This window comes from Bos grunniens, chromosome 7 (genome assembly GCF_055505025.1).
Source record: "Bos grunniens cultivar Pamir isolate PY7600 chromosome 7, Bosgru_T2T1.0, whole genome shotgun sequence".
Taxonomy (NCBI): domain Eukaryota; kingdom Metazoa; phylum Chordata; class Mammalia; order Artiodactyla; family Bovidae; genus Bos; species Bos grunniens.
The window spans coordinates 42,958,869-42,982,494 of NC_141171.1; the positions used below are offsets into that span (position 1 = coordinate 42,958,869).

A 23,626-nucleotide genomic window follows, 5' to 3' on the forward strand; every position below is an offset into this window, starting at 1 on the left:
CAGGGCTTCAAACCAAGTTTAATAAATAAAACAGCAAGGGGGTCAAGGCAGTGTCACTTCACAGTGTGGTCCTTGGTGGGGCAAGGGAAGGTCGAGTCCAGCCCTGTGGATGGCTCGAGCCAAAGCCCCCCTGGTGACACGGGGTGGGAGCGCTGCCCTGCCCCTGGAGGACCCCACTCCCATTTGTAAACAGAAACATAAATAAAACAAGGCGGCTAGAGAGAAGAAGGTCCAGGACCCCAGCAGTCCCGCTGGGACCTCAACAAAAACACAACCTCCTTGGTCAGGGAAATAGGCTGGAGCCGGGCCCCCGGTGCAGCTCGGAAAGGGCCTCAGTGCCGAGGGGTGTGAGTCCCGTGTCCTCAGACCCACACCCGAGGCAGCCAAGGACCCAGGGGGTGGGGGTGGGGTGCGTAAAGTGCAGCTTTTCCTGAAGTGGAGAGCGGGCGGACAGCAGGGCAGGGCCAGCGTCGAGGTATATGGCTCTGCGCCCCACGGGGTTTGGCACCGAGTAGCAGCTGCCCCAAGCCTGGGCCAGGGCGGCCCATAGTCCAGCCGGGCGCAAGAGACGAGTGAGCAGAGTGCTGAGGGTGCCCGGCGGAGGCTGCTGGTGGTGCGGCATCCGGCCTGTCTCCCCTGTCCCTGGCAGGGCCTCTGCTGCTGGACAGGCCGGCCCTCCAGGCCCGGCCGGCTGATGGATCCCAGGGTGGGCGTGGAGCCTGGGTCACGTGGTGTGTGGCATGGGAGGGCCCCGCTCACCCTGGTCCTCGAAGAGTTCTGAGCAGAAAAGATGTCACCCAAGGCCCACAAAAAAAGGAGGGGTCAGGAAGACTGACAGGCAGGCCTCGCAGTGGCCCCAAGTCCAGTCCAGCTACACGCCCGCCTGTGGCCAGGGATCAACAGGTCATCACATTACAGCTGCAGGGGAGAGCAGGAGAGATGGGAGACATCAGTGCAGCCCCCAAGCACTGGGCCCACCCTACCTCCCGGAGACCCACCCCCACTGCCGACAGCCCCTCCCAAGGCAGCAAGGCCTGGCACCCGGGGAGGGCTGGCGGCTCGCAGGGCCAGGAGCAGCCTGGCACTGGCCCCGTGTGTACCTTTTTGGATTTTGAACCGTACGAATGTATTACCTAGTCAGAAAGATAAATAAGCCAAATTTAAAGTAGAGAATAAAGCTAAAGAAACCAACAGCCTGCTCGGGGGCCACGCCTCCCTCGGGCCCTGGGGCAGCCCCTCCCGCTGGCCTCAGCGTGGCCTGAGGTGGGGGCACAGCAGATGGGGGGTCTGGGGGGCCACACTCACTGTGACAGGGGCTCCGAGTGCAGCCCAGAGGCCGGGCATGCAGGGTGGGAGGCCAGGAAGGGGTTCACGTCCCCGATGCCGATGAGTCCAAACTCGGCCACCGACAAGGCCACTTGTGGAGGGCCCACGGTCTCCTCAGGCTCTCCATCTGTGTCCTCGTGGCTGGAGACGAGCGGCAGCTCCTTAGGCAGGGTCAAGTCCACAGCCAGCCTTGGGCTGGCACCGGGCTCTGGAGCAGCCGTGGCGGGCGGGAAGAAGGCCGGCTCAGCGAGGGCTGGGGGCCGCCGAGACGACGGCAGCGCTGAGGGCTCATCCAGTGGCGGGAACGAACGAGGCCCTGGCTCCGAGGATGGGGGTACGTCAAGGGCCTCCCCAGGCTCGCCAAGACTCCGGGACATGCTGCTGCCCATGCTCAGGGGCTCTGAGGGGGGAGAACGCAGCTGTGGCCAGGCCCCCACGGTGCCCACACCCAGCCTCGTCAAGTCAAGGGCAATGCAGCCATAGTCCGCAAGCCCAGAGGTCGTGATCACCTCAGGCGGTAACCTGTGTGGGCTCCAGCCTGCTAGGCCCAGCAAAGCCAAGGACCCTCCTCACAGAACACTCACACAAGCGTGTAAGACACACGAGGACACGAGGGGCCTGACTTGTGGGAAGGACATGACCCTGTTCCTCAGGGTGGGCTAGGACACAGCAGGTTCAGAGAAGGTGAGGGGAACGCAGGCGCCTCACCGGGCACACCAGGGACCCGACCACACTCTGGAGCCAGGACAACGGAAGCCCTGCAGACCCAGAGACCAGGGTCCTTATCCCCTGTGGTCCCTTCACAACTGCACTAACCACCTGGGCCTCATCCTGCTCCCACACAGCCCTGGGCCTGGATGCCAGAGGAGGCACAACAGCCCCCTGGGCTCCCACCCAGGGCCACAGACCACATGGGGCTCCCCCTACATGTGGACTCAGACTCCAAGGGCGCCCGCCTCGTGTGTGAGATGCCCTATGAGACCATATGAGTGGAAGGACAGGGGCCCCAGACCCCTGCTCTTCAGTGTCCACTGGCCCAGGTTGGAGACCAGGGAGGAGGGGCCCTGAGGACAGGGCCTGCCCCCTACTCACCCGTGTGCATCTGGGCCAAGCGGTCATGCTCAGGGCCTGGGCCATGGGCAGCGGCAGGCAAGGGCAGGGGTGGCGATGAGCGGGGGCGGCCAGAGCCGTCAGGGTCACTGCCCTCCAGGTCCTGGTCGGCATCCCTGCGGGGAGAAGGGGTGAGGGCTGGGGCTGCCTCAGGCCCAGTGCCCTCCCAGCACCCGTGGGCACCTGGCACACACGTGTTTCCTGACGGGCCGTACTTCCGGCGGCCTAGCCGTGTCTGCTGAGAGAAGTAGTCGTAGCGCTCGGACTTCTTCCACAGGTAATAGTACTCCACGCACTCGCCCACTGACCGCGTGCGCACCTGCAGGGAGTGCCAGTCAACTCAGCCCAGCCCTACCTCCCCCACTGCCCAGACAGCAGGGACGAGCAGACCCAGAGCAGATGCCGCAGATGGTGGCCCAGCTGCTGATGGGAGAACCCACTGCTGTGCCCAGAACACGGGACCTGACACCCATGCCCAGGAGGGCCTGGGATGAGAGATACAGAACACCCCCGACCCCCAGAAGCAAGACTGACTGGCTTCCTGGAGGCCACCATCATGGCTGACTAGAGACTCGTGTGGGAGGAAGACCATGAACCCTAAGCCAAGTGCTCAGGGAGAGGGCTGGGGGCTGGGGGGGAGGGCGGGTTTGGGGGAGGTGGGGTAGGAGTGGGCCCACACTGGGAGCTTCAGGAGCAGAAGCAGCCCCCATGGGAAGACCAGTGGGCCTGGGCATGCTGGGCCTGGTTTCGGGCCCATCCCTGTCCACAACAGCCCCACATGGGCCCCACACCTACTCCAACCCTGTAGGGGAGACACTGAATCCCCAGCTGTGAGCATCCCATAGGGCGGGGAGGACCAGGCCTGCCAGCCCTAGGGGAGCAAGGCAACTGTCAGGGATGATGGGCTGGAGGAGGAGTCACGTGAGAACAAGGGGGAGAGTCAGGCCCCTAGACAAGCCACAGGCACCCAGCCAGGCAGATGTCTGGGGCTGTGTGTGGGGAAGGCTGGGGTTGTGCCATAGGCCAGGGAGCCACAGGTGGGCAGCACCTGTGCAGGACACAGGGAGACCAGCAGTGGCCCAGGTCTGGATGAGAGGGATATGGGCTTGGGGAGGAGGATGACACAGGTGTGGGGAAGGGCATGTGGACCTGGGACCTGACAGCCACTCTGGCCACACCCCATGGGTGTCATGGCAGGAGAACCTTGTCCTTGGGTAGAGTGAAAGTGGAAACCCTTAGTCCCCAGACAAGGGAGTTGAGGGTGAGTGCAGGTAGGGTTGGAGCTGGGGAATCGGCAGTGAGCACGGATCCATCCCCAGACTGGAGCCTTTCCGGGGGAGCAGGCGGGAGGAAGCTAGAGCTGCCAGGAGCTTGGGGGGGGGGGGGTTCGTCTTGACCTCCTGCTGCGGGTGGAGCTCCCTGGCTGGGAGCCATGGGCAGCAGGCAGGACTCACCTTGTTGGCCTGGATCAGGTGGAAGTTCTTGCCATGCACGCGGAAGCCATGCTCGAAGTTGCGGCGCTCCTCCTCACTCCAGGCGCACAACCCGTCTGCAGGGGTGTGGGGCAGTCAGCAGCAGAGCAGGGGTTAGGGGGCCCCCAGGCAGACCAGCGCTCACCTCGGATCACCTTCACATTGAACCGCAGCCTCCGCAGGGCCTCCTCCGCATTGAAATTGCACTTCACCAGCTCGTACAGGGCCTGGGAGATGGAGCGTGGCAGCCACTGAGACCTCTGCCCGCTCACCTCAGGGGGCAAGGGGGTGGTCCACACTGCCACAAGGACGGGAAGATGGATGGGGTGGGGGGGTCCACTCTACCATTTCCCATCACTAGCAGTTTCCAAATGAATTCGTCCCAAGCACAGGACCATGTTGGCTCCCGCCCCTCTGGCCTGGCAGTCCCTCTGCCCCACAGGCAGCCCACCTGCTCACTGTCCTTCACGGCCTCTCCCTCCGGAAGCTGAGACCCGGCCATCTCGTGCCACCTCCGCTTCACTGCCCGGTACAGGAACTCCTCCACTTCCCTCTCGGGAAGGATGTTGGGGTCCCAGAGCAGCTGGTCTTCGTTCTCGTAGACTGTGCAGAAGGGGCAAGGTCACGTGTGGGCACGCAAGTCACCTCCTCTGACCACTTCCCAGGAAGCTGAGCAGGGGAGGCCAACTTTGCCCCTCCAGAGGACAAGGGCCTGACTGGTGGCCTGGGCAGGGCCTCCACCTCTGTGCCCCTCAGGACCAGCTCTGGGCACCAAGGTGGGAACAGGGAGAGGCCAGAGGGGACCGAGTGGCCAGAAATCAAGGCCAGCTTCCCAGAGGAGGTAGCAACTAACCAGGGCTGGAAGGGGGACTTCTGACCCCAGCCCTGAGAAGGCAGGTGCAGAGCGAGCTCAGGGAGGGGAAAGGCAGGACCAAGGGAGGAACCCGTGGAGCCCAGACTCAAGTTCGGTGAGACCTGGGTGAAAGCCTTGCTCAAGCCAGAGCCACCCAGCCGCCAAAGCCCTCAAGTCAGCACCACACACCAAGCCAGACTTCCCCTCAGGCTGCAGTCTGCATCCAGTGGGCAGCCCCTAGCTGGGCAAAGCACATAGCAGAGAAGAGGCAGAGGGAGACTCCAGTGCCAGCACCTCTCAGTTATCCAGGGAAGAGCCCCTGGGACCAAAAACTAAACCACACACACAAGCCCAACACCCAGCACAGGGGCTGAAGATGGAACCCACTCCAGGCTGGACTCTCTCCTGTGGGGGACCAGCAACTCCACGGTTGATGCCCAGGGACCTGCAGCCACTTCTCTCCACCTCCAAAGTCAACCCAAGTCCCAGGCTGGACCAGGGGGGTCAGCCAGAGGGGAGAGCAGGCTGCTCCAGAGAAAAAGTGACACCTGCCACCTAGGCTGTGTGTTGACCTGTCACAGCAGGGTGAGAGGAACCATGCAACCACACATAAGTCCACGGACAGTGAGGCATCAGAGCTGACATGCAGGATTTCAAAATAACCATGATCCATGAGGTAAGATGACAGCAGAAAAGAACAAAACAAATAGAAAACTGCAAAATTTCAGCAGAGAACTGAAAGCCATTCAAAAGAATCACACAAGCATCCGAGGACTGGAAAACACAGTGTGTGAGTTATGAATCACCAGGGAGCTTCAACAGCAGCAGATGACATGATCAGTGACATCACAAAGAATTTTGTTCAAATGTATCAAACTGAAGCTTTAAGAGAACACAGTTCGAGAAGTGAGTGAGATGGACAAGCACCTGAGATGCAGGTAACTGAGCCACAGATCACAAGAACAAGGCCCTGGGCCAGCTGTGGAGAGAGGAGGGCAGGAAGCCCACAGCAACTCTGACCCACAGAGCCAGGAGCTCAGGGCACGCCACAGTCTGAACCCCAAGAAACAGGAGAAGGCAGAAGGGAAGTAAACAATCTCAATGGAAACAGACACAAAAAGACAGTGGAGTAAAGCTGGTCAAGTGTTGAAAGGATAAAGCCTGAAAACCTAGACTTCTGCACCCATGAAAATAGTCTTCAAAAATGAAAGTGAAATTAATATTTTTCAAAATTCATCCACAGCAAAACGGCACAAGGAGCACTGAAGAGAAAGTTCTCCACCTCCCGGCCACGGAGGCTGGAGAGATGGATCGCAGCATGTGGGTGCCGTGGGCAGAGATGCTCACAGCTGCGAACTGCTGGTGCGAGCGAGGCTGGGGAAGAGGTGGGACGAGTCACTTTGTCTGAAGTCCCTGAAGTAAAGGGGAAAAGGGGCACATCCATGCAGAGCGAACCAGGGTAACCACTGTGAAAGTGACACAGACATTAAGACCAAAGTCCAAAGAGGACAAAACAACAGAATAAATTACCTGATGAATCAAAGACAGGACAAAATAAAGGAACAAAGAATAGATGGAAGAGGCAGAAAACACACAGCACGATGGCAGACATGACCCCCTACTTGCAGGGGTTGGAGGACATAAGGACTGGACTCAACATGTGAACAGACAAAAATCAGATCCCAATATACTCCATTTACAAAACTACACTTTGTGCATAAGAAGGCAGAAAGGAATGTACTGTGCGAATACCAGACAGACAGACATCAAAGCAACATTCACAACACCGGCCACAGAGCCCAGCCCCCTGACCCCAGAGGACAGAAAACAGAGCACAGCCTTGGGCCTCAGAGAACTCCAGCTCAACATGAGCAACAGGAGGGGAACCAGAGAATCTACAGTGCTCATGCTTCTAAACAACCAGAGTCAGAGAAGGTACCACAAGGGAAACCAGAGAACAACAGGATGAAGCTAAAGAGAAGGAAGGAGGTAAAGATGGAAATAAAAGTCAGCTACACAGAAATCAGATGACAGAGAGACAGCAACAAACCAAAAATTAGCTGTCCCTTGTGAAGGGCAATAAAATTAATATAAACTCCAAAAACTCTGATCAAGAGAGAATACAAAACAAAAAATGCAAATTACCACTATCAGAACCCCAAAAAAGAGACATTACTACAGGTCCTATACACATTAAGAAAAGAATAAGAGAATATTATGAACTTTCTGCTGAAAAGTGAACAATTTAGGTGAAAGTGGTAAACTTCTCAGAAATATAACTTATCAACTTATATAAGTTGATACAACTTATACAACTTATATAAGTTGATACAACTTATACAACTTATATAAGTTGATACAACTTATACAACTTATATAAACTGAATTAATCATTCAGACTCTTCCACACACAAAAAAATCTAAACTGAACCCCAAGCCCACAGAGCATCACCACAGAACCCTTCCAACATCTAAAGCAGCAGCAGTAACCGTCTTACACAGATTCCTCCAAGCACTAGAAAAAGGCACTTCCCAAACATTTCCCAAAGACGCGTAAGTAACCCTGAAACCAGAGCCCCAAGAGGACAAAATGAACAGAAATGACAAGCCAGTGTCTCCACGGACATGCGTGCAAAACCCTGTATAAGGAAGGGGCTGACAACACGCACCAGCCCGTCTTGGGGGCAGCAGTGCTCGGCGGTGGCCAGCACAGTGTGGGGAGCACAGACCAAGGCTCCAGGGAGGACAGGTCAGGGTCCCGCAGTTGTCAGGGTCTCACATGCCTCTGATCAAAGCACGGGCTCAGCTCACGCACACAGCTCAAACTGTTCACATGAGCTTCTGTTTAAAGACACCTCATTTCATACATGTTGTGGGCTCACTAACACCGAGTTCACAGCAAGAGCTCATACCTGGACAAAGCTCACCTCACATGCGTTTTCTCTGATAGGCACGCCTCAGCCCTCATGTGCTCAAGATCCCCAAGAGCAGCCAGCACCACACCTGGGGCCGCTTTAAACAGCAAAATGTGAAAACCACAGGGTTCAGTGGACGTGAGTGAGGCTTGTGATGACAGCTGAGAGCTGAACAGAGAAGGAAGCTTCCCTGGGTCAACCTTCCCGGGAACATATGTCCTGGACAACTCGATGTTTCTACCCTCTGCACACATGCGTACCCAAAAATGACCCTGAAAGCACTACAGGTGTTCATTCTGGGCCCACACGTTAACTTTAGCCATGGGGTAAATGCACAAATACAGAATCCACAAATAAAAAGGATCGACTGTACACACATGTATCATTATCATAAAAGACAGTATTTCGTGACTTGGTACAGTTTACTCCAGAATCCAAGGCTGGTTTAATGTCCCAAAATCTACCAATTCACTACATCGACAGAACAACAAAAAAATGACCACAGATGTAGAGGCAGAAAAAGTATCTGACAATTCACAGCAAAAATTGCCTGCTACTAAAATCAGAAAGAACCCTTCTCATCTAATAAATGTAATTCTATGGTTACACCAAGTGGGGAATGACTGAACATCTCCCCAAGTCTGGGAACAAGACACAGATGTCCTCAGTCACCACTTCTTTTTTCTTATGTTCTGGAGTCAGTGAAATGAGGCAAGAAAAAGAAATAAAACATACAAAGATCACAAAGAAAAAAGGTTTTCATACACAAATGATATGACTGGTTACATTTAAAAATGCAAAAGAATCTACAAGCCATTAAAATTAGTAAGCGAATTTAGCCAAGTCGCTGTGTACAAGTTTAAACTAAAAGAATCCAAACTGCATTTCTGCCAGCAAGAATCACAAGACTGCTACCCTTAAAACTCTGAAACTAAATGATGAAATTAAAGAACACCTAAACAGAGAGGTCAGCCACACTCACAAACTCGAAGTGTCAGTATCATTAACATGTTGCTCTTCCCCAAATTAACCTTAAGAGCCAATGCAACCCTAATCAATCCCAGCAGGCACTTCTAGACCAAAGGACAAGCTAATCTGAAAACTTCTGTGCATGCACAAACAAGTTACAAAGCTGGAGGTTTCAGGGCATCTCAGACTTACTTCAGAACTGCAACAATTAAGACAGAGTGGTCAGACAAAAGTTACAATGTTGGAGGTTTCACAGTATCTCAGACTTACTTCAGAGCTGCAACAATTAAAACAGAGTGGTCAGAATACTGGATCAGAAAAAAGAAAACAAGAGAAACCCCCAAAGCAGAGGGACCTTGCCGACACTGATCTCTGATAGAGGCACCCCTGTAATTCAGTGGGGGAACGATGGACATGTCCATGTGCAGGACTTGCCGCGGGTTGGGTGGGGGGGCAGTCAACCCTGACCCATACCTCCAACCCACAACACGTTAAAATTAAATTAGATCACAGACGCCAACATAGAAGAGGGTCTGGAGACTTCTTAGCACACAAGCGAATTGTGGCTAAAATAAAGACAAGCTAGACTTCACTGAAATCAGACCCCACTGATGGGAGAACACGCCTGCAGTGCACACAGCCAGCCACGGACACACCCAGGACACTGCAAAGCAGGAGAGGAAGGCACTCCATTCAAAGGGGAAAGGCCTGGGCAGGAACCTGCAGGAGACACCGAGTGGGAGGAAAAAGCACTTAAAGCCACAGCAGGGCCCACTCCATACCCACCAAGACAGACCACCCAGGGCTGAGGAGGGCACAGAGCAACTGGAACTCCTACACAATTGGCAGGGCCCATGGTGCCCACGGATGATGCCCCAGAAATGAGCGTGAGTGTCCACCAAGACGGCCACACCACAAACCACCAGAACACCGACTGGCTAGAGGAGGAGTCAACATAGGCGTGCACACAGGGGACCTGATGCCACAGCGCCCACAGTGCACACAGTGTGGAGGGCTCCCTGCAGGGAGAGGCCAGCTCCCGGCCCAGGGATCAAGGGCAGACCTGCAGGACAGCACAGGCTCAGCTCTCGGCCTCCTCTGGGGAGAGGCCGTGTGCCAGCACATCCTGGGACCCGGCTCAGCCACAGCCTCCTGTCTCCCATCCTTCACCCAAACTGCCTATGAGGAACAAGCACATCCCACCAGCCCACATCCAAATTCGGGCCCTGTAAGGCATTCCCCTCTTTACCAAGGGTCCCCAACTCCCTCGTCTATCCCATCCCCCAATCCCAGCTGCCGAATCGTCTCAAAAAAGCCTCTGAGCTCAGAGTGCCGGCCCAGGGCATGCGGGAGCCCTGGGGCAAAGAAAAACAGATCCTAGTCAACAGGTACCTGCCTTCACGTCCCGACCTCAGCACCTGTACACAGAAGCGATGATTTCTACCTCAAAGAATGGAGGCCCAGCTCCACATTCCAGTGGGATCAACAGACAGACAGACATCAAGTCAGATGGCAAGTGCCCTCAGGAACAGGGCAGAGCAGAAAAACACAGGTCTCTGGCAGGCGTGCGGGAAGAGCCCTGGATGAGATGAGGGACTGACCTGTGGGCAACGTGGGGAGAGCCCACACACCCAAGAGAACAAGTGCAGCAGCCCTGGGCAAGGACTCGGGGTAACTTCAGGGCCCACAGCCAGCCAGCAGGGAGGGGCAGCTACCTCCCAGAGCACCCTGCAGGTCAGCTGTCCTAGGTGGGCACCTGAGCTGGGCCGGGACTCTCAGGCTTGCTCAGAGGACCTGGGAACCAATTCTGGCTGGACACCAAAGTCTTTCCTGAAGGACTGGATGACGTTTCACCTGCTCCCTGCCCCCCAGCTCCGAAGCCCACTTACTCTTCTCACCATGCCGGTTCGAGTGCAGGTTGCTGAGGTCAGCTTGGAACTGAGGCCCAACCATGATTTCCTGCAAAGGCAAAGACCCAGGAGGGTCAGGGTGGACAGCGGTGCTGATGGGGGCTGCAGGCCACTGCCCAGAGCCAGTACTGGCTGAATCTGCCTGTCTGCTCTGAGGCCAAGCCTAGGAGTGTGCAGGTATGTGAGCAACAGTGTGTCCGGCATAGCCAGTCCTCTGGTGGGGTGGAAGGAGTGGGGGAGCCCCCGGACAGGACCAGGGCCACAGAACTCAGGCTCGAGTCCACTCCAGCGTCAGAGCTGCTCACCTTCTTACACTTGTTGGCAGGAAGCGGGTCCTCCTCAGCATCTGATGAGCTGGATGAGCCAGGCTCCTTGTCTGCATTAGCCAGGAAGCAGGCTTCAGAAAAAGAGGAGCAGTGAGGCACGTGCCCTCTGCCAACAGACCCTGGCAGACCCCAGGCCCCCACCCCGTTCTCCAGCCACCTGACCCCCAGGCGTGCCCCTACTGAGAGGCGGTGGTCCCAGGCCCCAGCCAGGGGATGAGGCGAGAGGGCACAGAAGCAGGGTCCACTAGGGGCTCTGCTGCGGTCCTAAACCCACTGGGAGCCGGAAACTCGACACCTCCTGCTACAGCGCACCATCGGCCGGGTCAGGGCCCGAGATCCCCTGGACTTAACAGACATTCAGCCACAAGAACCAACATGCTCCCCCCTCGCATAAACCCAGGTCACCAGCCTCCGCACAGGGATGGTGCCCAGAGTGGCTCCAGGAAGAGCAGGCACCCCAGGGGCCCCGAGGTCTGAGCCCCCAGCAGCTCAGGGGCAGAAGCGGGGGTCACCTACATCCACTCTGACTAGGGAAAAGGTCGGAGGCCTCGTGAGAGGTCACAGATGGGGTGAGATCATCGGCCGAGGACTGTGTTTCTTCCTCTTCTTCCCCTGAAAGCAAATCCTTCGCTATTTGGTCCTTTTAACAAGAAAGTAAAGAACATTTTTGTACTTTTTTTTTACAATCTCAAATAACACTAATGATAATAGCATGGTGGTGCCAGTGTGGATGAGCCACCCTGTAGGAGCACCTGGGACGGCTCTCCCCAATCCCCGGGGCTGCCAGCCGGGGAGGGGATGTGCCTCTGCCTGAGAACTAGGACAGTCAGAACCCCTCCCCTCTGACCCCACCAAGACCTGCTCGGGACCCGGTGTCTCTCCCTCCCAGGACCCTCCCCTTGGCTACACAGACCCTGGGTGGGTGGCCCGCACTTCCTGACCACACCCCTACCTGTCCAGGGCCCTCCTGCCCAGCCTGGAAGCCTCCTCTCACCTTGTCTAGGGTCATGTCGGGCAGGTGGGCTGCGGTATCGCTGCCCTCGCTCTCCCGTTCCGAGATGGGGTCCGAGGTCTCATAGCCATACAAGGCCAATAGCTCGTCAAGGGGCATGTCACTGCTCTGTGGGGGCAGGGCAATGTCAGGGGCACTGTGCTGGGGGCTCTGCCCCCCCTGCCCTTGAGCCCATCAGCCCCATGACCAGTCCCAGTGGTTCACTCCAAACAGACCCCAAGTCCAGCCCTCGTCTACCAACTCCTTTCAGCCCCCCAGAGGGCATCTCAGTCTTGGACCAAGGGAGCAGCTCCTTCAAGAGAAACCACTGACTGCTTGTCGCCAGAGTAAACCTCAGCATAAACGCTTTCAAGCAGAATATCCCAATTTTGGAAAACTTGGATCGGACAGCATGAAAATAATAAACCCCAATGCCCACTGTAAGGCTAGAAAGAGAATATAAAATGCAGGCGTTTCAGCTTTTGCTTTGAATATTATTATACGTTCTTTCTTTTCCTTAATCAGTGAATGAAAATTGTATCTGAAGAAAAAGATGTTTTTGGCTGCACCATGTGCCTTGCAAATCTCACTTCCCCAATCAAGGACTGAACCCTGTGTTTCAGTGAGAACACGGAGTCCTGACTGCCCAGCCCTCCAGTGAGAACATAGAGTCCTGATGACCCGACCACCAGGGAGCTCCCCTGAGGAAATTAGATAAGGTATTCAGCTAAAGAATAGCTGACTTTTTTTTTCGGTTACTTTTGAGAGGTTTTGAATTCAAGTTGAACTCTTTAAAACTGTTCTCTCCTTTTTGAACCAAAGACATGTTTTGGTTTTAAGACCAAGTTAGTACTAAGTGGCGGAGAAGGCAATGGCACCCCACTCCAGTACTCTTGCCTGGAAAATCCCATGGAAGGAGGAGCCTGGAAGGCTGCAGTCCATGGGGCCGCTGAGGGTCAGACACAACTGAGGGACTTCACTTTCACTTTTCACTGTCATGCATTGGAGAAGGACATGGCAACCCACTCCAGTGTTCTTGCCTGGAGAATCCCAGGGACGGGGGAGCCTGGTGGGCTGCCGTCTATGGCGTCGCACAGAGTTGGACACGACTGAAGTGACTTAGCAGCAGTAGCAGCAGTACTAAGTGGTACACGGCACCAAGCTAAATAAATGTCCAATGACTACTCTTTGGTCCCAGTACTTGAAATACATCTGGTGAGGTCAGTGTTGACCTTTAACAAACTGAGGTCTGTGTGCCCCACCTCCAAGCTGACATGATGAACCCCATTATGACTGGAGAAGTACACACACCTCAACTAGAGAGTAGCACCCGCTTGCTGCAACTAGAGAAAGCCCGTGCACAGCAACAAAGACCCAACACAGCCAAAAATTAATTAATTAATTAAGGCTACAGGACAGGGCCCTGACCCAGGAGGCCAGTGTTCTCACAAGAGACCAGAGAGCTTGCTCTCACCCTGGAGACGCCGCACAAGAAGCCGCACCTGCAGCTGAGCAGCGCCCTGCAGACATGCCAAGCCAGCCTTTGTCTGGGGCTTCCAGGCCCCAAACAGCACAAAAATAAACCTGCTGTTTAAAGCATCCCATTCTGTGGGGCTGACACACGTGTGCTCTCTAGATTTTACATGGCGGACTCTGTGCACACACACAGGACTTACACATCATGGAACCAGCACCCAGCCAGCATCTCATCCACACAGAAGGTGACAAGATCACACATGAGTCAGGACCACTCTGGGGTCAGGGCTGCCAGGGTCAGGGCCACCCCAGGGTCAGGACTACTCCAAGGTCAAGACCAGTGGACCCTAACACAAGGACAGAGTTCATCGGATATGGCCACAGGGTCCAGCCCGTGAGGCTGCCACCTGCCGCACTCTGCTGCAGCATCAGAGAGCATCCACAACTATGTCAACAGACTGGTAAATACTCCTGCCTTTTCCATGAACGGATCTGTAAGAGGCAAGACTCACTCTCTAACCTAAGAGACAGACCGCAACAGACTGACCTCTGCCTAAAGACAGCATTTCACAGAGATTTACAGAAATGTAAAACTATTTCACTCTTTTCCCTTATTTTTTTTGGTTTGGAAAACAGTTATATTTTCTCAAAAATGTGTTCTTTCTACTTACAATGGGTTTGCTGCATCACCTACATAAACAAAGCTCCTTGAGATCATCGATAATTGTTAAGAACACAAAAGGGGGGGTCTGGAGTCAAAAAGCTGGAGAACAGTGGGCTCACTCTCCAGGCTGGCTGGTCTGGAGCCCAGCACCCCAAGAAGGCAGGACCGGCTGTTGTGGCCAGGCCTCTGCTGACAGAGCCAGGTGGGCTCGGAGACCGAGCAGACACATGGAGCAGCTGCAAGGTCACTGATGCCCTGACTGCATTGCTGGGTACCTGGGAGACGAAGTCCTTCTCCAGCTCCTCCTCCGGCTTCTCTGGGCCCCGCGCTGCACCCTCGTGCTCCTCCCGGACACCGTAGTTCTGCGACAGGATCTCCGCCAAGTGGAACTGATGGTCCGCAGAGCCCATGGACACCACTGTGGGGGACAGCAACCCGGTGAGCTCTGCACCTGTCCCAAACCTCGTGCTACGACTGAGACCATGGGGTAGAGAAGCCCACGGGCCCTGGGGCTGTGTGGGTGTATGCACGTACGTGTATGTCCACACAGCCGCCCAACAAATGCCCCACCCTCCTCTGGTCCCAGCCCAGTAGCTGGGGGACTTGACCAGATCTGGAGCCTTCCCCAAAGACCCAGGATGTGCTCACTGCTGTATCTCCATGCTGCGCCTCAGTACAGTGACTTGTAAAGAAACAAGAAAGGACACAGCCAGGTCTCACCCCAGCAGGAAATAAATAGTGAAGGTCTCCATGTGGGTCCCAAGAGTAACAGGAGGGGCTAGAGCTTCCGGAAGCCGGACAGGAGGGGCTGGTGGCCAGTTTGGGGAGGCACAGGGCCCCCAGACGGTGCCTACCCAGCACCCTCCCTCCTGCAGCCCCCGCCCCCAGCTGGAGGGGGGACCTGGCCAAGAGGGAGGTCCTGACCAACAGTTGGCTTGCCCTTGCCCCCATTGAGGCCCTGGCGATCCAGGGAGGGGTGGGGGGTTAGGTACCTGCTGTGGTCTGCAAGTTGGGCTCCCCAGGGCACAGACTGTGAGGCAGGCAGGAGGCCGCACCAGGGCTCTGCCTCTCCAGTGAGGAGGCCTGTGGAGGAGAGGAGCAGGGTTAAGGCCCGCAGGTAGCCAGATGGCCTGGCCATGGTCAGAGCTGACCCCCAGGGTATATCAGGGCCACAGGAGCGACCTCCACTGGCTGGCAGTGGGGGCACAGTGGGCCAGACTTTCAGTCACGGTTGGAGTCCAAGTGCCCAGGCAGAGATCCTCAGAGGGCACAGGGCTGCCACCACCAAGTTCAGACCCTCCTCCAGGTGGGAATAGCACCTGTGGGCACCATGAGGAGCCTGGATCAGCCAGCCACCAGTGGCTGATCATGGCCAGGACACAGTGTCAGGTGAGCCAGGCCCACACACAGCCCAGCCAACACCTGCAGCCAGGTGCTGACACCACAGCCACAAAAAGGGCCCAGCCTTCGAAACGTCATGTTCAAAACGCAAAGAGCCACCACGGAGAAATCGGGAAATTCCTCCAAACATAAACAGTTACCAAATGACCCAGCAATTAACTCTACTGCTAGGTACACACCCTAAAAAACCAAAAACATATGTCCATACTAGAAGGTATATACATGTGCTCACAGAAGTGTGACTCACAACAGCCCAAAGGTGTAAACACCCTAATGCCCAACAACAGGTGAATGAATAAAGAAGACATGGTCCATCCTATGATGAAATATTCCTCGGCCATGAAAAGGAGAGAAACCCTGACACTCGCCACCACATGGACAGATCCTGAGAACAGGATGCTCAGGGAGAGAAGCAGACACAGAAGGACACACAGGATGTGATTCCACTAACGACAAACGTCCAGAACAGTCTGATCCACAGACACAGAGTGGGTTCCTGGTGGTCAGGGGCTGGGGAAGGAGTATCTGTTGATGGGGGTGGGCTTCTATTGGGGTGGTAAGGGTGAAGGTTTCAAAACTTTGTTAACATACTAAAAACCACCGAATTCAATACTTTAGATGGGGATATTATGAAGGACATAAATTATACCTCAAATTTTTAGAACTACATTTAAAAAAAAAACACTGTACAACAGCTACCATTATCACGACATTCAAAAGCTTATTAAGAACAAGAAAACTAGACCAATAACTTTTATAAACAGAACCACAGTATTCCCCCAACAAAACACAAGCAAATTGAATTCAGCAACATGCAGAGAACACTACACAGTGACAAGGAGTGGCTCAGCACACGGACGCAACACACAGGTGACACCCAATGCAACAACTGCCCACAGCACAGACAAGACACACACCCACGGCATCGTCTCAGCAGACGCACAGACACAGCACCTGACCAAGTCCAGCACCCTTTCATGATGGAAACGCTGAATACACGAGGTTTGCGAGAGAACTTCCACCCAACCCCAGCCACTGCCACCTCCCCGAGACCAGGGCACTGCCTACACAATGCCGTCCTGGAGGTTCCAGAAGGCAGGAAAGTGAAATGAAAGGAATCCAAGTTGGAAAAACACATCATGACCTGGGACGCAGAAGATACTGAAGAATCCACTGAAGAGACTGGAACCAGTACAGGAGTTCAGCAAGGCTGCAGGACATAAGATAAGCCACAGAAACTTTACTCACATGCAGTAGCAACAAACAATCTAAAAAGAAAACAAGGAAGACAATTCCATTTACAACAGCACCAGAAAGAATAAAATACTTAGAGATAAAAGGAGCAAAAGAAGTTCAAAACTAATACTCTGAAAAGTGCAAAGAATGTTGAAAGAAACTAAATATCTACATAAAATGGAAAAACACTATATTCCTAGCTCAAGACTTACAACTGCCAAGATGTTGACGTTCCTCAACTCATCTAGAGGTTCAATGACAGGCCTATGAGAACCCCAACTGGCCTCCACGCAGAAACTGTCCCAAAAATCACAAGAAAACTCAGGGACCCTGAACAGCCAGAACAATCTTGAGGGGAAAGAATGTTTCCTGACCTCAAAAGTACTGCAAAGCTACAGTAATGTAAACAGTGTGGTGTTGACATAAGGCGAGATATTCAGACCAAATTAACTGAGGATTCAGAAGTAAACCACGTATTTACAGGCAAGTAAATTTTTTAAAGGGTGACAGAAAAATTCAACATGTAATAAACAGTCTTTTCAACAAATTGTGCTGGGATACCTGGCTATCCACACACAGAATAATAAAGTTCAAGTCCTCTCCCACACCACACAAAAATTCACTCAAAATGGATCAAAGACCTTACACATAAGAGCTAACACTATCAAACTCTTAGAAGAAACCAAGGCAATGAGTCTTTCTCACCAGACAACGGTTTCTTAGGTAAGACACAAAAAACAACAACAACAAAAAAAAACAGATAAACTGTATTTCATCAAAATTAAAACTCTCTGTGCTTCAAACAGCAGCATCATCAAAGTGCAAAGGTGACCCACAGATCAGTAAAAGATATGTGCAAATCACGCAGCTCTAAAACTGGACTTGTATCTAGAATATGTAAAGAATTCTTACAGGTCATCAAGAAAAAGGAAATCGGATTTTTAAACAGGCAAAGCCTCCAAAGAGCTACACACACAGCCAATCGGTACATGGAAACAAGGCTCGATGTCAGGAGGACAAGTGAGCACACTGAGATCAGGAGAATACATGACACCAAGTGTGGGGACGTGGCCCCTGGGAGGGGACCTGCAGTGGACAGCGCAAGGAGCACACCGGGGGTTGGGGGAACCCCGACACACTGCCCTGGCGCAGTGTCAAGCGTGGAAGCCAGCGGGAAAGCAGACCGACCACCTGTGTGCAGGGCCGGAGCACACACAGCCTAATGACCAGCCCTTCAGCCCTCTACCCAGGAGGCACCGCCTCTGAAGGTCAAGGCCTTCCCTCTGCACTGACCACCCTGCTGTTCACACCCTCCAGGGGACTCCTCACAGGGTTCTCCCGCGTGACACACACCACCTGCCTAACAAGCTGCTGTTTCTCTCTTGTGAACCTGCCCCTGTCAGCCTGAACCACGGGGCCGCAGCCGGGACCCAGGGGGGCAGAGGGAAAAGTCAAGCCTCTCCTCCCTGACAATACCCACGAGAAGCGGAAATGTTCATCCACTCTAAGACCTGTTCACAAGTGTTCTCAGCAGTCTGACTCACAATGGCCAAAGGAGGAAAGAACCCAGAGAGACATCAGGTGGAATATCACTCAGCCCTGAAAAGTAGAGAAGCCCTGACACTCTTACTACATGGATGGACCCTGAGAACATGATGGTCAGTGAGGGAAGCAGACACAGAAGGACACACAGGGTGTGATTCCATTGATGGGAAACGTCCAGAATAGGACGATCCACAGACACAGGGAGTGGATTCCTGGTTGTCTGGGGCTGGCGGGGAGAAGAAAGATGACTAAGGAGTACACGGTTTCTTCTGGGCTGGTAAAAATGTTCTAAAATTTTTAGATTCTAAAATTTTTGTGATGCCTGCACAATTGACTATATGAAGAACCACTGAATTGGACACATTAAAATGAGTGAACTGTAAAGTAAATGAACTACATATACCTCGGTAAAGCTGTTTACAAAAAAAAAAAAAAGATTAAAATAGTTAATAAACTAAACTTTAAATTTTAGAAAAAAGTTTAGTAAGAATTTCCATGCTGATTTCCTGAGTCAAGAGGTTGCATAATCATTTTCTTCATTAGAGAAATATGGGACTGAAATCTCTGAAAGGTCAAGTCACTCAGTAAAGCTTACACAGCATGTAAATGGTACAACTACAAGCGCAAACTCCAGCTCTGGAACTCAGAAACGCTTAACAGAACTGTCACTCTTCTTGGGAGCATGAACAAAAGTACACAAATGGTCAGTAAAGCCACAGAGAGCCAGGAGGCAGAGCAAGCCGGAGCCCTGGAAACACCAAGGTGAGGAGAAGTCTGAAGCTTGTCAGGAGACCGGCCCAGTTCTTTGGGAGGAAGTATAGGGGAGCCCCCAAGAGCTTGGCCGGGAGCACCCCAAGTTCTAAGAGGAAGTATACAGGGGGAATACCCCAAGCGCTCTCTCAGGAGCATACCAAGTTCTATGAGGAAGTATACCAGGCACCCCAAGTGTTCGGTGGGAGTACCTCAAGTTCTAAGAGGGAGGAGGTGCCCAGGGGCACCCCAAGTGCTCTGCCAGGAGCACCCCGAGTTCTAAGAGGGAGTCCTCCCACACAGGCCGCTTTAAGAAGGTTAGCCCCCCAACCTGGGGCAGGAGGTAACAACACAGGGAGCGAGGGAGCAGCCTGGACAAAGCACCAGAGTGACACCCTTGCCCCGCTCCAGGAAGGGGCCAGTAGCCCGCAGGCCACAGGTCACAGGCCACCTGCAGGTGCCAGCCCAGAGATGTTCCTTCTGGGCAAGGCCCGAGCATGAGGACAGCAGCAGACAGTCGGAGAAGGGCTTGGCCCCGCGCCCCCTCCACCTTGGGGTCTGCCCTGGGGCGCTGGCAAGGGAGCCCAGACAACAGCAGGGGGAGCAGGGGCCAGAGGACAGGGGGAAGGCTGGGTCTGCTCAGCCTCCCCCCAGGCCTAGATCCCCAGGCTCACCTCAGGCAGCTCTGAGAGCATCACAGTTGCCCCGACACCGACTTTCAAGCCAGGCCCATGTGCAGCAGTGGGTTCCCAGCATCCTGTCCACCTTACCCCCCCACCCCACCCCATTCAGAGCACTCTGGAGCCCATGGCCCCTGTTTTGCAAAGGTGGGAAAAGGAAACAGATGAGGAGCTGGCTAAGGGCATTCCGAGTTAAAAATGTTTATAAAGAAGAAAAAAGGGGGGAGAATCAGGGTTAGAAAGAAGGAAAGACAGCACTGTGGGGATAAAGAACAAGCCCAGGGTGGGGAGCTGCCTTGCCCTGCCTTGGCCTGGGGCCCAGATTGGGGGGGGGGGGGGCTCAGTCAGGAGGGAGGAGGGGCTCTGCCCTGCCTTCGGTGGAGGCTCAGACAGGACAGAGGCATAGCTGGAAGGGTCAGAGCAGTGTCTGGGTCCAGCTCACCCACAGAAACATCAGGGTCATCCTCCACTTGGCGAACCAGGCACCCCACCCACAGGCTCTTCCTCCAAGCAAGGGACACCCACATGCCTTCCTTCCAGAGGGGAGTCCTCCAGCCCCTCCCTGTGCAATGGCCGGGCCTGGGACTCTTGTGGGAGGGATCCACATGACCCCCAAGTCTAGGCTGTGAAAAACAGTGTAATTTCCACCAGCCGCCATGCTGTGAGGAAGCACAAGCCACAAGGGCAGGCCATGCTAGCGTTGCAGCCACACATGGGCAGCTCAGCCCAGCCACCAACCAGCCACAGCCATGGGCGGGACCAGCCAGACCTCCAAGCTGGGACAGGTAGTTAAGCAGCACTGGCTGCTTTGAGAAACTGACTGCAGAGGTGGCTCATCACACAGCAGCAGTTAGCCAGAACCCCCGGCCCCCAGCAGGTGTGTGGTCCCACTGGGCCGCCCAGCACCTCACTGCTGACTGACAGCCCATGCAGCATCTGCTCTGGGCTGGGGCCGTAGGAGGCCCCAGGGGCACAGCAATCAGCAAACAGGTTCTGCCTGCCAGTCTCGGCAAGTCACCCGCCTAGTTGGGGACACTAGCCAACAGCAGAGGTGCAGGGTACTGAGGGGGGAAAACAGGGTGGAGGCCCCGCAGCAGGGGTGAAGGAGGCCTACGTGTTTGACTCCACAGAGGCCTGCAGGGCAGTGAACACCACTGCACAGCCAGGCCCCCACGGGTGCAGATGCCACAGGGAGACAGGAACCCGGGGTGGAGAAGGTGCAGGGGGTCCTCGGAGAACAAGGCCACTGGCTGAGGATCACAGGGAAAAGACACACTTTACCCTAAGGACAACAAAAAGCCATGTTTTAAGCACAAGATACGGACAGCAGACTCAGCTTTTTAAAGATTAAGTTGGGATCCGCGAGCAAAAAATAAGAAGCACTCCACCTTCTCTCAGGGTGCTGATGGCTACCTTGGTGATGAGAAAAATCAGCACTCACTGCTTGGTCAGAAATTACCATTCGTATTGGATCAAGACAGGAACTGCACAAGGCTCAGCCTCTCTGTGCAAGCACGGAGCCAAGATCTTGTGGGTCCTCAACTCAGAGACTGGCCCAAGGCAGCGCAGAGTGAAAGGCTCCAGAGACAGGGGCAGCCTCCCGGGCAAAGGCCAGCCGTGCCCACCACCACTGGCATTTGCATACCCGCTGTCCCTCATTGCCAGGCCCTCAGGGCCTCCCACTGGCTTTCTTTTTAAGAAACCAGCTTCAATTCACCCCAAACTGGACACCTGGCAGCCCTGACAGGGCAGAGTCAACAGCCAAACCACGCACCACTCAGGGCAGGTTGGCTGGGGAGTCTGTCCCACCCACCTGTCACACAGGGCTATCTGCCTGGCCAAGACTGCTGGCCCCTGAGGCAGACCCACACATGGACAGCCACACCCCTGCTGGGCTGTCAGGAGACCTGACTTCTACCTCCATCCCATAAGTACAGCCACTGCCCAGGAGGCTTGTTTCCCCAAATGCCCTCTAAGGAAAGAGAACTACTCTGGAAGGGCCCTTTGGGTCCAGCCACCCGCATATAAGACAGGAATGGGCTGGGGAGGTCTGGCCTTACACTGGTATACCCACACCCTCTTTGGCACAAACGCAGGGCCCCTTGCTGCCCCTGCGAAAGTCAATGGTGGGAGAGAATGGCCAGTTCCACCCTCCACAACACCCATCCACTCAGCGCCAAGACATACAGCCCAACGTGGCTCCCGGATCAGGCCGAGCACCCCAGGACCCGGGCGGGTGTCTGCTCCTCTCTGGGCCTGGGCAGCCTCACCCACTGCGTGAGAATCACTTGCTGAGTCCAGGGACCTGCCTAGAGTCCCCACACTGACCGTTTGCGCTAAGAGTCAAGTCTGCTGAGTCCCTAGCAGATGCGTTATTCATTTCATCCTCTCTAGAGCCCTAAAAGGTGAGAGCAGGTTCGCACTGCTTTATCCAACATTCCAAAAAGCCCTCAAAGTGAAAGTTTTTGATCCCTGGTTCGACCTGCCACGAAGCTACCGGGTGTCTGGATCTCGACGATCCCAGCTGAGTTTGCTCAAGCATCATAGCCCGGAACCCCACAGATCCTCAAAACCGAAACACTCTGAACTCCAACATCGGTCCGGCCCCAAGGATTCGGGGTCTTGGGCCCGCTTTGCGGACAGAGAGAGGAGGCTCCGCGAAGCAACTTCAAGCCGCGGGAAAAAGCAGCCCTCCGGGCCGGGCTAGCCCCAGGTAGGAGCTCGAGTCCTGCGCGGGGTCCCGGGATCCGGCGGGAGCGCGACTCCGCGGGATCAGCGCCGGGGGGTGGTGGGGAGTGGGTAGGGTTAGAGGGAGCAAGATTCCGCGAGGTCAGCGCCGGCGGGTGGGGGCTGGGTAGGGTCAGGGGGCTGGGGGCCGGAGGGGGCACGACTCTGCACGGGGAGAGCCGCGGGATCGGGGGTGGGTAGGGTCAGGGGGCTGAGGGCCGGATGGGGCACGACTCTGCAGGGAGAGCGCCGCGGGGAGGGGCTTCAGCGCCGCTGGTGGGGTCAGCGGGCGGAGGTCCGGTGAGGCAGGGTCCGGTGGGAAAGCGCGCTCCGCGAAGTTGGCAGACGCCGGGCGGGCGCCGGGGGCGGGGGGCGGGAAACTGTGGGCGCGCGCCCCCTCCCCGCCACCCCCGCTCCACCCCCGCTCCACCCCGCGCCCCGGACCCCCGCGCCGCACATGCGCACTGCCGCCCGCGATGTGGCACCCGGGAGGGGGGGACCCGGGCCGGGGGCGACTGCCGATGGAGCCCCGCGCCCCTCGGGCTCCGACGGGAGCCGTATTGCGTCCCGGCTCCGCGCCGCGGCCCGGGGCCTTGGCGCCCGGGGCCCCCACGCGGCCCGGCCAGGAGGCGGGGGCGCGGGCCGGGGCGGGGGCCGGCTCCCCCGGCCCGCTCACTCACCTCCGCCATGGCCGTGTGTGCGCGGGAGGCGGCGGCCGCGCCGGGATCCCCGGATGCGGGGCCACGCGCTCATTGGCTGAAGCGCCGGGGCCGGCGGGGGGGCGCCTGGGCGGGGTCGGGGGCGGGGCCGGGGCGGGGCGCGAGCCGGCGCGTAGTAGGTGCGCGGTCTGGGATGCGCGGGTTTCCATAGACCTTGGCCTCGGCTTGGAAGGTGGGGGCACCCTGGATGGAAGTGCCGATTCCTGATAAGCAGAGCTTAAGCGCGGGTCCCCAGTCCTCCTTCCAAGCCATAGTGCCCCCCCCCAGTGTTACACCTGAGGATCCCGAGCCCCGGAGAGACAACCCCCACCCCTTAAAAGGACTTAAGTCTGGGCAGCGTGGTTCTAGAACTTTCCGCACGTTTGCACCAGTGACGACGGATCTCACTGGGGGCTTGGAACCCGAGTGCCCAGTGTCAGCAGGGGAGGTGGAGCCCAGCCGGTCCACTGGCTCTGGACCTGTTGTTTTCATGAGTTGTATCTAATCGATGAAACATGGTGGGCCTGCGCTGGCGGTGAAGTGCGTGAACAAGAGGGTCCAGACAAGGACTCCCCAT

General features: G+C 55.7%; 1 protein-coding gene across 3 annotated transcripts; it reads right to left on the bottom strand.

Moving 5' to 3' along the window:
- On the bottom strand, window positions 1-23,079 carry MIER2 (MIER family member 2). 3 transcript variants are annotated; one of them, XM_086411185.1, is made up of 15 exons: window positions 23,032-23,079; window positions 15,005-15,095; window positions 14,288-14,430; window positions 11,876-12,001; window positions 11,398-11,521; window positions 10,861-10,952; window positions 10,535-10,604; window positions 4,360-4,511; window positions 4,054-4,135; window positions 3,891-3,985; window positions 2,631-2,755; window positions 2,419-2,552; window positions 1,306-1,726; window positions 1,101-1,133; window positions 1-918 (listed from the first exon to the last, which is right to left on the bottom strand). In XM_086411185.1, exons 1-14 carry the CDS (start codon window positions 23,038-23,040, stop codon window positions 1,130-1,132), a joined length of 1,668 nt encoding a protein of 555 aa, XP_086267311.1. In that variant the 5' UTR covers window positions 23,041-23,079; the 3' UTR covers window positions 1-918; window positions 1,101-1,129. The 3 variants fall into 3 exon arrangements, with proteins under 3 accessions (XP_086267311.1, XP_086267310.1, XP_086267312.1); XM_086411184.1 differs by lacking the exon at window positions 1,101-1,133; XM_086411186.1 differs by lacking the exons at window positions 1,101-1,133; window positions 23,032-23,079 and adding an exon at window positions 18,293-18,370.
- Window positions 23,080-23,626: the final 547 nt, after the last annotated feature.

Coding starts and splice junctions, on each gene's coding strand:
- MIER2 (XM_086411186.1), bottom strand. CDS start 18,355: ATGGAATCACACCCTGTGTGTCCTTCTGTGTCTGCTTCCCTCACTGAC. Junction 10,605..10,860: donor CTGCCAACAAGTGTAAGAAG/GTGAGCAGCTCT, acceptor TTGCCTTTGCAG/GAAATCATGGTTGGGCCTCA. Junction 4,512..10,534: donor GAACCGGCATGGTGAGAAGA/GTAAGTGGGCTT, acceptor CCTTCTGCACAG/TCTACGAGAACGAAGACCAG.